Source organism: Pezoporus flaviventris, unplaced genomic scaffold (genome assembly GCF_033815535.1).
Source record: "Pezoporus flaviventris isolate CSIRO_AGI_PZ_B2104156 unplaced genomic scaffold, CSIRO_AGI_Pfla_v1 ptg000125l, whole genome shotgun sequence".
NCBI lineage: Eukaryota > Metazoa > Chordata > Aves > Psittaciformes > Psittacidae > Pezoporus > Pezoporus flaviventris.
The window spans coordinates 149,394-166,083 of NW_026892673.1; the positions used below are offsets into that span (position 1 = coordinate 149,394).

Here is a 16,690-nt window from a genome sequence, read left to right on the forward strand (position 1 = left end):
CACAGTTCAATTAGTGACAAAACAATGTCAGCTATGTCTTAAGAATAATCCTAAAACTGAAAATAGAAATCAAATCGGGAGAATTGGGAGTGGAAGTTATCCGGGACAGCAGTGGCAAACAGATTTTTCTGAATTACCAAGAAAAGGGGGTTATCGATATTTGTTGGTGTTAATGGATACTTTTTCAGGCTGGCCAGAAGCATTCCCTTGTAGGATAAATAATGCAAAACAAGTGATTAAAACAGTATTTAATGACATAATACCTCATTTTGGAGTACCAGGGGCAATTTCTTCCGACCGAGGTTCAGAGTTTAGTGGAAAATTGTTACAAGTGTCGTGGTTTAAACCCAGTCAGGCAACTTGCTCACTCACTCCCAATGAGTGGTGCCGAGCTGACAACAATCAAGGGCTACCCCCCCCCACCGGGGCTCTCCCCTTCCCCGCTCCCGGAGGAAGGGGGAGGAGGATCAAAAGAGTGCAACTCCTACGGGTTGAGACAAGAACAGTCCAGCAACCAATGTACAACACAAATCACCACCGCTACTATCAACGACAACAATGATAAGGGAAAATAACAAGGGAAGAGAATACGATACCACCGGCCAAGAAACGAGTCCCACCCGGAAGCCCGTGTCCTTCCGGGTAACTCCCAGTTACCCCCCACCCCGGGCATGACGCGCTGTGGTATGGAATACCTCCCTGGCTAGCCCGGGTCAGGTGCCCCATCTCTGCTTCCTCACGTCTTCCCCTCCTCCCTGGCAGAGCATGAGCCTCACAAAGTCCTTGGTCAGGGTAAACATCACTTAGCAACAACCAAAAACATCGGCTTCACCAACACTGTTCCCAGGCTGGAAGTCAAAACACAGCACTGCACCAGCTAACACAAAGGAAAAACATGACTGCTACTGCTGAACCCAGGACAAAGAAATTAGCAAAAAATTGGAAATTGATTGGCAACTATATGTTCCATACGGGCCTCAGGCCAGTGGGCAAGTAGAAAAGATGAACCATCTGATCAAACAACAGATTAGTAAAATATGTCAGGAAATGAATTTCTATTGGTACCAAGGTTTACCACTGGCTCTATTAAGAATTTGACCTAAACCTCGGTCAAAAGAAGAGATTAGCCCTTTTGAAATTTTACATGGAAGACCATATCAGTCCCAGTTTAAAGGAGAAAGTCTTCAGGAAGTGGGAGAAGGCTATCTCTGACAGTTTCTGATCAATCTGGGAAAACAATTGGAGGAGATAAATGAGAGAATAATAGGGACAAGAGCAAGAGGTTTGGATTATCCAATTCACCCTTTCAGATCTGGAGACTGGGTTTATGTTAAGAATTTTTCAGGAGATCCTCTACAGAAGTGGAACGGACCGTACCAGATATTACTGACCACCTTTACAGCAGTGAAGATAAAGGAACAACCTGCTTGGATACATTATTCAAGAATAAAGAAAGCACCAGAGCCAGAGAAGACATGGCGGATCGAACCTTCAGGACCCTTACACATGAAATTGCATCGGTCATAATTTGGACTCATATGATAACTGGTGCACAAACTTGGGACCAGAATTTATACCTGAAATTAGTGCAGAATGTTGCTAAGGTTTTAATCGTAGTGACTGTTGGGTGTGTGCACAGTTGCCTAAATCAGGAGAAATCCTGGATCTCCCATTAATTGGAGTTCCAGTTCCTAACATTATCTCATGGACAAATTTGTGGGTGAACACTAGCAATCTACGTCTGAGGGAAAGATTAACATTTGGAATAGTTAATCCTAATCCAGGTAATAAATATTATACCCGAGCACAAAGATGTATTACACCAGGAACCAGGGTTGGAGATCATGCTTCTTTAAATGCCACAGATGTAGGTCACCATTCAAATTGCAATCATACTATTAATATAGATGGTATCGTAGTTCAGTGGTGGCCCGTTCCTAAAAGGAAAGGATGGTATTGGTTATGTGGAGAAAATGCTTATAAGACTCTACCCCCCAACTGGAAGGGGGCATGCACTTTAGGTGCTGTAATACCCAATTTTACTATTATCAACAGGTATCCTTCCGGGACCTGGATTAGAAGTTTTGCTAAACAAATTAAGCAAGGGTTTAACCCTATTATTGAATGGCACACCACATTTCATAGTTTTGTAAGAGGGCTAATTCCATCTTTGGGAGTAAGTGAATTAGAGAAGGCAATCGTAAATATCTCAGCAACCATAGAGGAAATGGAAAGTAAAAACATTGATATAATCCAGGCAGAACAACAAGAGATAACTAGCCTATTTAAGGTGATATTACAAAACCAAATGGCTCTAGACATGTTACTGGCATCACAAAGAGGGGTTTGTTCCATAATCAATGAAAGTTGTTGTTCCTATATAGACCAAAGTGACAGAATTGAAACAGATCCTGAGGAAATTTGGAAACAAACTAAGATATTTCATGAAATGGCCATGGATGACATCTCCTGGGGTTTTGAAGAAATACGGAAAAAGTTGACTTCATAGTTACTTAATCTCTCCTGGTTGAGGCAACTGGTTGCAGGAATATTGATGTTAATTGTTTTAATATTGATTACTTGTAGTATGATACAATGTTCCCTCTGGTGTTGTAAATGGTCTATGATAAATTATGAAGACTGGAAGAGAAATGAAATCAAGCATCAAGTAGAAATGGGAAATGATTTCAAAAATACTTTAGACAGCAATGGTAGCATATAAAGTGTTGCAAAAGAATTTGCAAAAGGACGGAGAAGGGGGGATTTGAGACAAGGGGGAGAACAAAACTACAATATGGAATATATAAACCTTTAGAATCAGTTTTAAGTAATTTTAAGTTTGATGGCTTTGTAACAGTAGCAATGGAAAACTATTGAGGTGCATGATACACAGAAAAAAAAGTAGAGTACATCTAGAGAACATACTGAGAATTCTTGTACAAGATAAATCGTTATAGTTGACATAGTTTTAAGAAAAACAGTCTAGAAGAACAGGACACAGGGATAAGGAGTATCTGGGAATGGCAGGTGTCCAGGATGGGCTACAGTTAAACCAACTGATAAGTAGGAGGACAGGAGGATTATTATGTCTCTGGTGCTAACGAACCAATATAAGCATCTACTGTGCGTGCTTCAAAGGCTGCCAGAAGTGATGAAGATTGTTGGAAGAAATAAACGACCCTCAGAGACCACCACCGCAATTCTGTACGCATGCGGAGAACTTTCTGGAAAATGATGTAATCCATATGTAGCCTCATGAATATGTATGTATGCCCAGGGACTATATAAAGACTGCTTGTGTAGCAATACGGGGACACACATTAGGAGGAGCTATCCCCCATGTCTCCCGGCACCGCAATAAAGAATACCTGCTTGCCAGCTTGAAAACTTTGTTGGCAAGTTTGTTCCTGGAGATTTCTCCAAATCACGTCTCAGTTTTGTGTCATCTGTGAACTTGCTGAGGCAACACTGCCCCACTTTCCAAGTCATTAATGAAGGTATTCAACAGCACTGGTGGCAGGACCAAACCCTAGAGTACACCACTAGTTACTGGTCTCCAGCTTGACTTTGTGCCACTGATCACAACCCCTTGAACCCAGCAGTTCAGCCAGTTTTCAATCCACCTCACTGTCCATATACTTAGTCTGTTGTATTGTGTTTGTGTGGCAAAGTTTTGGTTAGTGGGGGTGCTACAGGGGTGGCTTCTGTGAGAAGCTGATAGAAGCTTCCCACATGTCTGATAGACCCAATGCTAGCCAGCTCCAAGATGCTGCTGGCCAAGGCTGAGCCACTCAGCAACAGTGGTAGTGCCACTCCCAGATATTACTGGCAACCACCAGAATGGTGGTTTCTAGCTTGTGGTACATGGACCGCAAACTATTTAAGAAATCTGCAGTAGGTGACTGAGAAAAGCAGTCCTGAAGCAATCCTTTAACATACAGTCTGGTGGGTTTTGCACCTGCGCTGGATTATTCTTTAGTAGTTGGATAATTGAAATGGTTGCAAATCCTTGTAACGGCAGAGGAAGTCCTGACACAGGCAATAGGTAGAATTTGCCTGTCAGGCCTGGTCAGACCTTCGCTGCGTTTAATGTGGGATTTCCTCTCCAAACTTGACATACTGAACATCTGGAGTGAGGGTCTGTGTCCCCAAGCCTCCATCAGTATATTCCTTTAGTTCTCCTCTGGAAGCTCTGGCAGTGAAATATGCCATTTCCTCATTTATTATTTACACCATGTACAGCAGTGAGTCTATGGTGCTTTTGTCCTGGTATCCTTGTTTAAATTTCCCCTATTCCAAATGCTCCTGGGCTGCATTCTGTGTGATATTTGGAGACACTGTAGCTGGCACCACACCATCTGACTCTAGCATCCCAAGAGCCCTTAGCCTTTGTTGTTGCATGCTGCATATCAAATATCCATCTTGATTAGCAAAGGATGGCCAAATATGATGAAAGAATGTTAATACTGATTAAATCTGCACAGATTATGGATCCGCAGGCATGTGAAGTTTGTGAAACTTTGTTTAGACCTATAACTAATTCCCTCCTCCCAATAGTAATAAACCAAAATATCAACAGCTGCCTCAAGAAAATCAACACTACCTATGCACTGTTTGGTCTGATTTTCAATTTAGCTCTAAAGGACCCTCTATTTTATTGGAAAAGGATGGGAATAGGGAGGTGTTACTGCTTCCAAGCAGTAGGAACTGTCATAGCTCCTGCTCATCCATGTAATAAATATCAAGGTCAGTCCAGGACACAGGTTAGTTATATAGGTCTACTCTGTCTAAGCAGAGAAGGCAGAAACACAAACACATTAGTTCTCAGATATTGCTTAGAGTAAAATGAGATTTCATGCCCTCTCTACTTATGTGGAGAGTATGAAGTCAAGGGACAAAGGATGAGCAAATAGAAGTAAAGGAAATAAGACCACAAAAAAGATCAAAAAATATGGGATGTATCATTGGAGGCACAAGAATCTGCTATCTATCTGGTGGCCCCATCACCATTCACCAACCCTAGATGTTCAGTAGCATGCCAAGCAGGGACCAATTTCCATATAGGCTAAGAAAGCCATGCCTTAAAATGCCAGGCCTTACAAAGAAGGGATGCTAGGAAAGTACAATGCTACATTTGGGTGTCCTGGGTTCAGCAGTAGCAGTCATTTTTCTCAGTCTTAGTAGTTGGTGCAGTTCTGTATTTTTGACTGTCACCCTGGGAACAACGCTGATAACACTGATGTTTTTGGTTGTTGCTAACTAATGTTTACTCTGATCAAGGACTTTCTGAGTCTCATGATCTGCCAGTTAGGAGGGGAAGCCAGGAGGAAGCAGAAACAGGACACCTGACCCAAAATAGCCAAAGAGGTATTCCATACTACAGCACGTCATGCCCAGTATATAAACTGGGGGCAGTTACCCGGAAGGGCTAGATTGCTGCTCCGGTCGAGCTGGGTATCGGTTGTTGGGTGGTGAGTGGTTGTATTCTCTTCCCTTGTTATTTCCCTTATCATTATTATCATTGGTGGTAGCAGTAGTGGTTTTGTGTTATACCTTAGTTACTGGACTGTTGTTATGTCAACCCATGGGAGTTACATTCTTTCTCTTCTCCCCATCCCTCAGGGAGCAGGGGGAGGAAGGAGGGGGGGGAGTGAGTGAGCGGCTGCATGGTTCTAGGTTGCCGGCTGGGCTTAAACCACGACATTGGGGCAACCAGAGGTGCTGTACAGAATGGGAAAAATGCACAGCAAGAAAAAGCCTAAAAAGTTCTGTTGTTTGTTTTATTTTTTTTTCTGGCTCACAGCCTGGAACTACTCTTCTTCGGGAGTCAAGCAACATTCCTTTCTCAACATCTGTCTTGTCACTGTTCAGTTTAGATTGCCAGAAACTGCACCAAATGCTCTGACATACTTTTTCTGTGGCATCCCCTTACTGTTCTCCCTTAGTCCCTAGCAAACGCTCCTTGCCTTTTTCCTCCTGTGGTGCAGCTCTCCTTTGTCCAGGTATTCCTGCCCTTCAAGGGGGTGCCTCCCTGTGTCCAGCCTGGCAAAAGATGCAACCACAGAATTGGTTCCAATTTCCTGACCACTCAGGCCACTGGTCTCAGCAACTGCAGAGAGAATATGTAGAGCCTCTAGTCGCACAGATTGCTTGGAATATCAAAGAGGTCTGGGATGAAGTCTCCAAGAGAACCCTAGAAAACCCAGAACCCATGTCAGCTCAACTTGAATATTATCTGGGACTGAGACACCAAATATAATGAACATAATTTGGCAACCAGAACAGGCTTTAACCTGTGGCATAAACCACTCCTGCCAAAACCCTGCAGGGCAGAAAATAAAAGCCACCTTAAAATAAGAAAATGTAAAAAACCTCCCAAAACCCCAGAGCTCTTGGTTCAAACCGCTTCTTCAGTCAGCAATAAAGGAACTGAGCCATGATTCTGAACATTCACCCTGTTGCTAAACACATTCAGCCAGGTCCCAAGTCATGCCAGGGGCTGCTGGGCCTCTGTCTCCCCACGACTTGACAGAACCTTAAGGCCCTGCCTGCTCGGGCTCCACCAGCGCGTCAACCCTCCAGAGTGACCCCAAGACCGGCTGCGTCGCTCCCCCAAGACCTCCTGCGGAACAGCTGGCGGCAACGAAGCAGCACTGCCACTTCCTGAGAGCGAGGGGGCCCTTCGGTCCTTAATAGAAACACTCCCCGCACTATCTCCCCTCACCGGGGTCATGGACAGAACCAACCATCCGCTTCCAGGACGCGCGCATTAGAAAAAGAGGGGGTGCGCGAAGCCCTGTCACGTGAGAATGAAAGGACCACTTTCCTCCACCCTGCTCACGTAGTGCTGAAATAAGGGGAAGGGTAGATGGATATGCACGCGTTAATCATGCATGAGAAACTAAGCACGCGGAAGAGGCGGGGAAGGAAGCTGGTAAGCGATCACGTTATGTAACGTCACGTGACGGGAAGCGGCTTCATGCGTGTGTGGAGGAGGGGATCGAGATTGGTGGGTGCGCAGGTGTGTGGTGGTTACGTGATGGTGGTGGTTTCTTCTTCTGTTTTTCCTTTTCCTTCTGCTGTTTTGTGAGCACATTGGGTAGGTACTACGCAGGGGGGGTTGAGGATTGTTGCTGCCGTAGGTAGTGGGCATGGGCGACAATAACAACTTGGTCTCGCGCGTTCAGGGTAAGCCTGGCGCCTATTTCGCCTATTCCCGCCTACTGATTTGGGGATGGCCGTTGTTTTCTCAGTGGTCTGAGTCCCTGTCCTGGTGGGAGGTTTTTTTCGGTGGTGGGTGTCTGCCAGCGCTGCCCCTTCCCGGATGTGAGGGGGGTGGTAGCGGCGGCGTGAGGGGAGGTGGCTCTGTCCTGTTTTTCTTGGCGGCCATCTAGGGGAAGCTTCGTCCTGTTCTAAATTGCTGTCCAATCTCTTTCTCCTCCCCCTTCTAGGGGCGCAGGTAGGGGCTGCTGAATAGACCGCGGTTGCTGGCAGCTCATGCCCTGCCCCAGCCTTGGCTCGTGTGGCTAGAGGTAGCTGAGCTGACACCCAGTGGGTGCTGGGAGAAGTGGGTTGGCTTTCTGCCCTATTATTTTCTGGGGTCCTGCACTCCAGCCTCTTTGTTTCTCATTTTGTTAGAAATGGAGGTTTATCCCCTGATGGGTTTGGGGACTTGGGGGTGTGAAGAAGTCAGGGTGCAGCTGTACCCCTCAGAGGATAAGTGGGTCTGGTTGGAGGGGTGTGTGCCTTTGGGCCCCTTCCTAATCTTGAGTGAGGCCAATGAAGGGCTAGCACAACAGGAAGGGAGCAAGTGGCTGAATAACTATTGTTTTGTGCCTTGTGTAGGGCTTTACTTCTGTGTTGTTGTCCTGGGTTCAGCAGTAGCAGTCATTTTTCTCCTTAGTAGCTAGTTCAGGGATGTGTTTTTGACTTTAGTCTGGGAGCAGTGCTGATAGCATGCCAATGTATTTGGCTGTTGCTAAGTAATGTTTACTCTGATCAAGGACTTTTCAGTCTCATTCTCTGCCAGTGAGGAGGGGCACGGGAAGCTGGAAGGAAACAGGAGCAGGACTCCTGACCCAAACTAACCAAAGGAGTATTCCATACCACAGCATGTCATGCCCAGTATATAAACTGGGGGCAGTTACCCATAAGGCACGGATCACTGCTCAGGTCAGACTGGGTATCAGTTGGTAGGTGGTGAGCAATTGTATTCTCTCCTCTTGTTGTTTCCCTTATTTTTATTATTGGTGGTGGTAGTAGTAGTAGTTTTGTATTATACCTTGATTACTGGACTGTTCTTGTCTCAACCCGTGGGAGTTGTATTCTTTCGATTCTCCTCCCCATCCCTGGGGGGGGGGGAGGAGGAGGCGGGGTGAGTGAGTGAGCAGCTGTGCGGTTCTGAGTTGCTGGCTGAGCTTAAACTATGACAGTTGCCTTTCCTATCTTTTCCCTGGTGCTTCCTCCCCAGTGGGGTAAGGCAGCTGTGTTACAGTCACTGCTACAAAAGTCAGTGATAGTAACATCAGGAAGAAATGGTTAGTGACCTCTTGCTCCACTTAGAAGTATACAAGTTTATGGGGCTGGATGGGTTCCACCCAAGACTGCTGAAGGAGCTGGCACAGGGCTTGCTAAGCCACTCTCCATCATTTATTAGCAGTCCTGGTCTAGTGGGCAGGTCCCAGAGGATTGGAGGTTGGCTAATGGTGACACCTCCCTACAAAAAGGGCAGGAAGGAAGACACCAGATACTACAGGCCTGTCAGCTTGATTTCAGTGTCAGTGAAGGTCATGGAGCAGATCATCCTGAGTGAGATCACAGAGCAAATGAGAGAAAATGGAGGGATCGGGCCCCGTCAGCGTGGGTTCGTGAAGGGCAGGTCCTGCTTGACCAGCCTGATCTCATACGATAAGGTGACCTGCCTAGTTGGTATGGGAAAGGCTGTGGACATTGTGCATTTGGACATTAGTAAAGCATTTGATGCTGTCTCCCACATAGTTCTGGAGAAACTGTCTGCTTATGGCCTGGATAGGAGGATTCTTTGCTGGGTTGGAAACTACCTGGATGGCTGAACCCAGAGAGTGGTGGTAAATGGCATCGCATCTAGTGGGGGACTGGTCACTAGTGGTGTCCTTTAAGGCTTGGTATTAGGGCCAGTGTTGTTTAACATCTTCATTGATGATCTAGATGAGGGGATTAAGTACGCCCTCTGTAAATTTGCAGATGACGCCAAGTTGGGTGGGGCTGTTGATCTGCTGAAGGATAGGAAGGCTCTGCAGAGGGATCTGGGCAGGCTGGATCGATGGGCATGAGGTTCAGTAAGGCAAAGTGCTGGCTCCTATATTTGGGCCACAACCACCTCATGCAACACTACAAGCTTGGGGAAAAGTGGCTGGAAAGCTGCTTGGAGGGAAAGGACCTGGGGGTGCTGATTGATAGCTGGCTGAACATGAGCCAGCAGTGTGCCCAGGCAGCCAAGAATGCCAACAGCATCCTGGCTTGTATCAGAAATAGTGTGGCCAGCAGGGCCAGGGAAGTGATCATCCCCCTGTACTTGGCATTTCTGAGGCTGCATCTTGAATATTGTGCTCAGTTCTGGGCCCCTCGCTACAAGAGAGACATTAAAGAGCAGGTCTCAGAGAAGGGCAACAAAGCTGGTGAAGGGTCTGGAGAATAAGCCTTATGAGGATTGGCTGAGGGAAATGGGGTTGATTAGTCTGGAGAAGTGAGGGCTCTGGGGGGGGGACGGGGTCGACACACACGACATGACACATTATTGCTCTCTACAACTACCTGAAAGGAGGTTGTAGTGAGGTGGGGGTTGGTCTTGTCTTCCAAGTAACAAGTGTGATAGGACAAGAGGTAATGGCCTCAAGCTGTGCCAGGGGAGGTTTAGACTGGATATTAGGAAGAACTTCACTGAGAGGGTGATCAAGTATTGGAACAGGCTGCCCAGGGAAGTAGTGGAATCACTGTCCCTCAAAGTGTTCAAAAACTGTACATGAGGCCCTTAGTGACATGGTTTAGTGGTGTCCTTGGCAGTGCTGGGGAAATGGTTGGACTTAATGATCTTAAAGGTCTTTTACAACTTAGTTGATTCTATGATCTCAGTAGCAGCAGTAGGTTACTTGAAGTGATGGTGACAAATCGTAGAATCATAGATGAACTGTTATCTTTGTTAACCTTCTCTACCTAGTCTTTCCTCACCCATGATTATGTGTTCTTGCTGTGAATTGGAAGGCAGGGCAGGGTTTTGCTTTTGGGCTGGCTTATGTTGCATTTAAAATAATAGCTCTTCTGCATTTGCTGTTGCTGCTGAAGAAAGCTACAGCAGGAAAGTGAACTGGTAGAAACCCTTCTGTAAGAAAATGGATGTAGGAAGGGACCTGGTGCACCTTTGAGCCTGATGGCAAGGATCTGAATTCTGCTATGTGAAATAGTTAAAATCTGTGCTGAAATGTCTGCAGTGATGTTGAATGCTACCTGGGAGTTGCTCGGGGTGAACCTAGTTTGAAGCTTCTCTCTTGTAGGTGTGTTAACATCAGGAGCATAGACATGCAGAACCCTTTTGGTTATGTTCAAAAGACCAGAGTTTTGTGGAACAGAAACTTTGGGTTTGGTGTGAAGCTATGTGTAAGGGGAAGCTCACAAGGACAACTCTCTTCATCTCTAGCTATCTCTAGCTACCAAGCAGTAATCAGTTCATAGTCATTTCAATTAGAGTAAATGCTGAATGCTTATAACACACAGCAGCAGATTAAGGCCTCTGCAGTGGTGGTGGCTGCTGAAATGGAGGTACCCTGAGAGCAGCTGTTTTTTTTTTTTTTTTTTTCAAGGAGAGAAATTGAAGCTGGATGTGTATGAAAAGAAGGGAGGGGGAGGATATGCAGGCCTGGAGGAGCAGTGCTTGCTGTATGAAATGGAGCCCTTCACAGAAAATGGCAGCGAGTCAGCTTTCTTTGCCTTCCCCCCCAATATTTACTAGGCCATTTTAGCATATTCCTATGTCACTGACTCAGTAACATTTCTAGGTGGTTTCTAAAAACTAGAACCCTTTCAGAAGCAGATTTTTGGTATTTTACATTTCTTCCATGGACTTCTATGCTTATGTGATGCTTTCCTTGTAGAATGCCATGTTTTGGTATGTTTTACATTTGTTGCTAGTGTCCTCCTAGTGATACTGATCATAGCAAAATTGATAGCTTGGGTTCACGAGTGAAGATTTGGGAAGGGCTTTTACCCACACTTACTACAAGCACGATGACCAAGGGCATGTGTGATAGGCAAATCTGGTTGGAAAATGGCTGCTTAGGCAATTGGGAAGTTTCCAGCCAGGACTGTCATCTTTTGGGGCAATCTTGAGTGACCAGTGCCCTGATCCACCCGCATGCAAGGTTGGATCTGCAGCTTCCAATGCACCTTGGCACCTGCTGTTTTGACCCTCACCTGTCCATACTGACAAGTGAGAGAGTAAACCCTTCCAGGCTGTGCAGTGGATTTTTTAGGTGAGGCACAGCATACGCAGAATAGCAAAATAGTATGCTGATTAATAGTGTTTGAGAAATGTATGTATTGTAGACTATTAATACTCTGTTAATAATTAGTATTGATAGTATTACTATTAATAATAATATTTGCTTGTAATTTCAGTAATGTTTTAGTACCAGGACTTGGAATAGTTTTTTCATGAAGAAGGTAGAATCTGATACAATCTGCTCATTTATAGCCTATTGAATCCTCTTTGCTTTTCAGAGACCTATTTTGGACTTGTACTGCTTTTCATATAACTTCCCTAAACAGGTTATGCTCATTAAAGTGAGAGCCAGGATGAAAGGTTGTGCAAGTAGCTCCTTTGCAATTACTTAAGGTTCATACTTTGCAATAATCTTATAAATGGTTTCTCCATTTTGCTCTAACATGGAAGTCCACGCTCCTTAATTTTTGCCATCTAAACTGACAGCTTGTTGGAACTCCCTAGGCACCTACAGTCAGTTTCACAGGTGTGGTATCTTCAGCCCTATCCTTTCCCCTGCTACTTCTCAATACTGCAGGGAGTAAACAGTGACTAAAGACAGATTAGAGGTGATACTGTCTGATGCCTAAGATCTTGCCTAAGGCTTGTTCAGCTTGCTTATACCACATTGTAACTGTTTTGCATATTATTTTATTTATGCTTTTTCTACATTCCAAAACTTGCAAGATAGGTTATGTGAACAACATTGTCTAGTTCCTTTGGATGGGGTTGTTTCTACTCTCGGTTCTCTTGAAATTTTTTTTTTGTGTCTTAAATCAATCTTCTAGCATATGAGCTTGGAGGAGTCCTTAACCTGGCTGAGAGTATAATTTTTCATTAAAAACAATGGAATGTTTCCCATACTGAGAGAGCTTTGATCTTTCTTGCAACTTAAGGTTTTGCTGAAGTAGTACTCCTGTGATGAACTTGATGGGTTTGGGGTTTTTTGCTTTATCATACAGGAAACTATTTACTCCAGATCTGCAGAAGACGCAGGTTCAGTGGAATTTGTGTTACAGAATCATTCGGTATTTGAATCCAAAATTAACTGAAGAAACATTTTGGTTGTACTTCTTATGACTAAAATACTGTTCCTGGAAGTAGGATGATGCCTTAGGGACCATGTTGAGATTGCTTTTGAGCAAAGAAATGTCTTTGTTGTTGTTTTGTTGTTTTTGTTTTTTTCCCCCTACTGTATTTGTTTTGGTGTTTTGAGGATAGTGGATATAATATAAAATGAAGCATATGGCTGGCTTCTGAAAGCTTTTTTTTTTTCCCTTTAACATTTAAAACCAAATAGACACTGAATCATGGCTACTTTATAGTAAACACTTGACCAATATATTTTATTATCATGTGTCCTGTGTTCAGCATTATCAGTCGTTTTTCTCCTTAGTAGCTGGTGCAGTGATGTGTTTTCGACTTTAGTCTGGGAGCAGTGCTGATAGCATGCTGATGTTTTTGGTTGTTGCTAAGTAATGTTTACTTTGATCAAGGACTTTTTCAATTACCTGGAAGGGCTGTTCGGGTTGGGCTGAGTATTGGTTGGCAGGTGGTGAGTGGTTGTATTCTCTTCCCTTGTCATTTCACTTATTATTATTATTATTATTGGTGGTATCAGTAGTGGTTTTGTGTAATACCTTAGTTACTGGACTATTCTTAACTCAACCTGTGGGAGTTACATTCTTTTGATTCTCCTTCCCATCCCTCCAGAAGCTGGGGGAGGAAGGTGGGGGGAGTGAGAGAGCAGCTGTGTGATTCTGAGTTGCTGGCTGGGTTTAAACTGCGACATCACATTGTCCATGTTTCCCTGTATTTGAGGGCTGTTGCTGATTTTCTTTTTTACTCTTTCTGCATTTACATTCTTCCTTGGTTTTCAAATTTGCATATTGTCTTACATGCAGTTTCAGCAATTTGAATCTGAAATGAATCCTGGTGCCAAACACTCCTCTGCTGTTGGGCTGTACCTAATATATTGTATTTGAGAAATTCTGTCCGTGCTTTTGATGGGTTGTACCCCAAGGGACAGATGTCTTCTGTTACTGGGCTTTTATTTCAGCTTTCAGTTACATGTTCTTTAGATCATTGACTTGCGATCCATTCCGAGACTGACATAAGAGGGACCTAAGTTAGTGATTTTAACCATGGGTGACTAACTGTGATGAGGGGGAGTAGTACTGCACTTCCTGGTCTGAAGGTAGGCATTTGTTCTGTTTTCACATTAAGCGACTGTCTGAGCAGAAATGCTAGAGCTTAAGAGTTATCCCTAATGAAGCTTGTGGGGCATTTTTTATAACAGCTTTTCTGTTATAGGTCTTCCTTCTCTTTTTACTTCATTTAATCATAGGCTAGCTGAGGTTGGCAGGGATCTCTGGAGATAATTTTGTCTCCCCTGCTCAAGCAGGGCCACCTACAGCAGGTAGTCCTTATTGTACTTCTGCATATTGAGCAGTTAATTTCATGATGCTATGTGCATCAAAATTATTTTTAAGGGTACTTTTAATGAGATTAAAGCCAAAACTTTGCGTTCTGTTAAATTAGAAGTGAACTGTATTGGCCTATTTTTCCTCTCTTTGAAAATTCATCATCCTTCCCCTAAAACCCCAGGACACCCTCCCCCCCCCCCCCCCCCCAATTGTAGACAAAGGTTAAAATAAAGTTAAATGGTTAAAATTATTTCACAGTTAGGGGTACTGAATCTGGGAAGTGCTGGGATGACTCTTCTAGTATATTCCTCTAAAATTAAACATCAGTAAGATTTAGTTTCTACTTGGAAAACCTACCTCAAATATTTATGGCTTATCTCCCTTGCTGATGCTGTTGATTGCTAGGGAGTGCTTTTGAGTACTTCAGTCATGGGAGAGAGGGAACTGAAAATGTGTAACTTTTATATTCTCGATAAACAAATCCATTAAAATAACTGGTCAACAGAAGGCATCCTAAGCATTTCTCTAGTTATGAAATGACCCAACTGTTATAAAATAGGATAAAACACAGGGCAAGAAACTGCAGAACCATCCCTTTTCAGGGGATGCATATAGATTGACGCATCTTACCTTGCAAGCCAGAACAAGCAGGTTTTGAATGTTGACTGTAATTAAAAAAACAAACAAAAAAGCAACCTGTGGTAACTAAAATCTTTTGAAAGGAGCAAAAACCAAGTAGCCGTTTGGGATTGGAGCTGAATGTAGAAAAGAACAAATTAAAGAGTTTAGGAAATGGAGTTGGCATTGTTTTCCTCATCAGATCTTTGTTAAGGAGTGGTGAGTGGCCAGGAACTGGTTTTATGGTTGTGGGCCCCCTTTATTGACACACCCTGACTGAAAATCTGACATGCAACTCTTCTTCCCCTTTCAGTTGCTCCACGGTATTGGAGAAAAGTTAGGATCAGTTGTTAGCATGTTCTTTTGATGGTATGTTGTCTCCTTGACTCAATAGACAGGTCTTAGTGCAGTATGTAGAGGGACAGAATAAGTTGCCTGTGGAAGAGCAGGTGGAGGATGTGGCTTGAGTATGGTATTCTTAATCACTGATATGAGGGGTTGCTACTTTGAATTGTTTATTCAAATTATCTGGAGTCTGGTTCATAGCAGCAGAAATCAAGTCATTAATGCTGGGGAATCTCATTACTTCTCTGAAAGTGAGTAATGAAAGAACACTGGGAATGATGAGGCCTGGTGGAATATTTGGGGAGGAGGAAGGGGTCTCTGTTCTCTGCATCCCTTTTGGCTATTAAATCTACATGGTGAATTATTTGACACTGCAACTGTGTTTGTCTTTTGAACCAGTGTTTGAATTTTAGATTGACATCGGTGTACTTCTAATTCTTCAACAACTTGCATTTCAGTCATGTTAAAATCTATGCTGACATGTGAGTTCCAGGTAGACATTTATTTATTCTTGGTTGCTTCTGAAGTAAAATTATAGCCTTTTGTGGATTCACATTAGTGTATAAAGTTGACTTTTTTCTTTTTTATTGACCAGATTTAATCCTAATTTTTCTTCTCACTTAAAGTTATTGTGTTCCTTGGGCTCTTTGTTTTATTCTTTTTGGTCTTGTTTTTGGTTGTGGTTTTGTTTTTTGTTTCTTTTTTTAATTTGATAGGAACTGTGATAGTTCAGTTGGACAAAGGCTTTTGTTCTCAAATGTACTTGCATATTAAAATATACATTAAAGTCTAACTGATGATCTGTGATAGGGAAGGCCTTACTCTTGGTGCTTTGTGTTCTGGGAATTTTCTAGGTTTCATTATGTATATAACATTGGAGAACTTAGAATGCTTTTTAAGGGAAGTTATGTCTCTGGCTTTGGGAATGAGGTAATCTATTTAAACATGCTTTTTCCTTCCTTTTCTTATTCCTCTGACAAAGAATTCTGAAAAGAGCACAAAATGTTTTTCTTGGATGTATACATAACTCTTCAAATTGACTTTCATGAATAAGTGGAAATAAAAATTCTACTCCTTAAAGTTGCTGTTCTCAGCAGTTTCATGTCTACTTTGTGATGTTTAAATGCAGTGTACAGAGAGCTGTTTTATCCCATTCTATCAGTCTCTTGCCTTTGATCCTGTAAAGAAATTTCTGTGATGTAGTTGTGATCTCACAGTAACTTCCATGACAAGTCTTAAACTCGGGCTTCATGACTTCTTTTGGGATATCAAAACTAAGGTCATGCTAGCACCTTCTGCCTTAAAGTTTAGGAGCACAGCAACAGGGTTGGTAAGTAGCATTTTTCCAAATTTCAGACATGGGAAAATGGAGGGACCAAAAGGGCAATAACAACTTATCTGAGGCTTGTATGCTTTCAGAAAAACACACCTAAACCCCCTGCAAGTTTCAGTGTCCTGAAGGTGAGACAGTGAGCAGCCTTTCAGCAGTTTACTTACTGCTGATTAAAGCTTTGGGTGAATGCTGTTGGTTTAACCAGGTATGTGTCTTGGACTTTTGGCTCTTATCAGAGGAGGCATGTAGAATAAGTTCAGTTTTTCCTTTTACGACTTTTATTTTCACCTCATTATGGTGAATCAGGTCTTCTTGCTAGTTTTCAAAAAGCCATGTTTTGGGCAGTATACTCATTGAACTTGAAAAACTGTCTTTGTTTAAACTGAGAACACATTTAAATCATCATACTGTTATGCATTTTAAACTTGCATACCATTGCTTTCTCAGTTAGCTTAC

The 16,690-nt window shown here is 43.3% G+C and overlaps 1 protein-coding gene and 1 long non-coding RNA gene across 2 annotated transcripts in view; both read left to right on the forward strand.

Moving 5' to 3' along the window:
• Positions 1-937: 937 nt before the first annotated feature.
• Positions 938-2,750, forward strand: LOC133282488 (uncharacterized). The gene is made up of 2 exons (XR_009747643.1): positions 938-2,234; positions 2,281-2,750. It is a non-coding gene; the product is annotated as an uncharacterized LOC133282488 (long non-coding RNA).
• A 4,275-nt stretch (positions 2,751-7,025) lies between these two features.
• Positions 7,026-16,690, forward strand: part of LOC133282502 (ubiquitin-associated protein 2-like) — a 152,176-nt gene continuing 142,511 nt past the window's right edge. Inside the window, exon 1 of the mRNA XM_061478505.1 lies at positions 7,026-7,188. Within this exon, the coding sequence (XP_061334489.1) occupies positions 7,152-7,188 (37 nt within the window). The 5' untranslated portion in view covers positions 7,026-7,151. The remainder of the gene's footprint in view (positions 7,189-16,690) is intronic.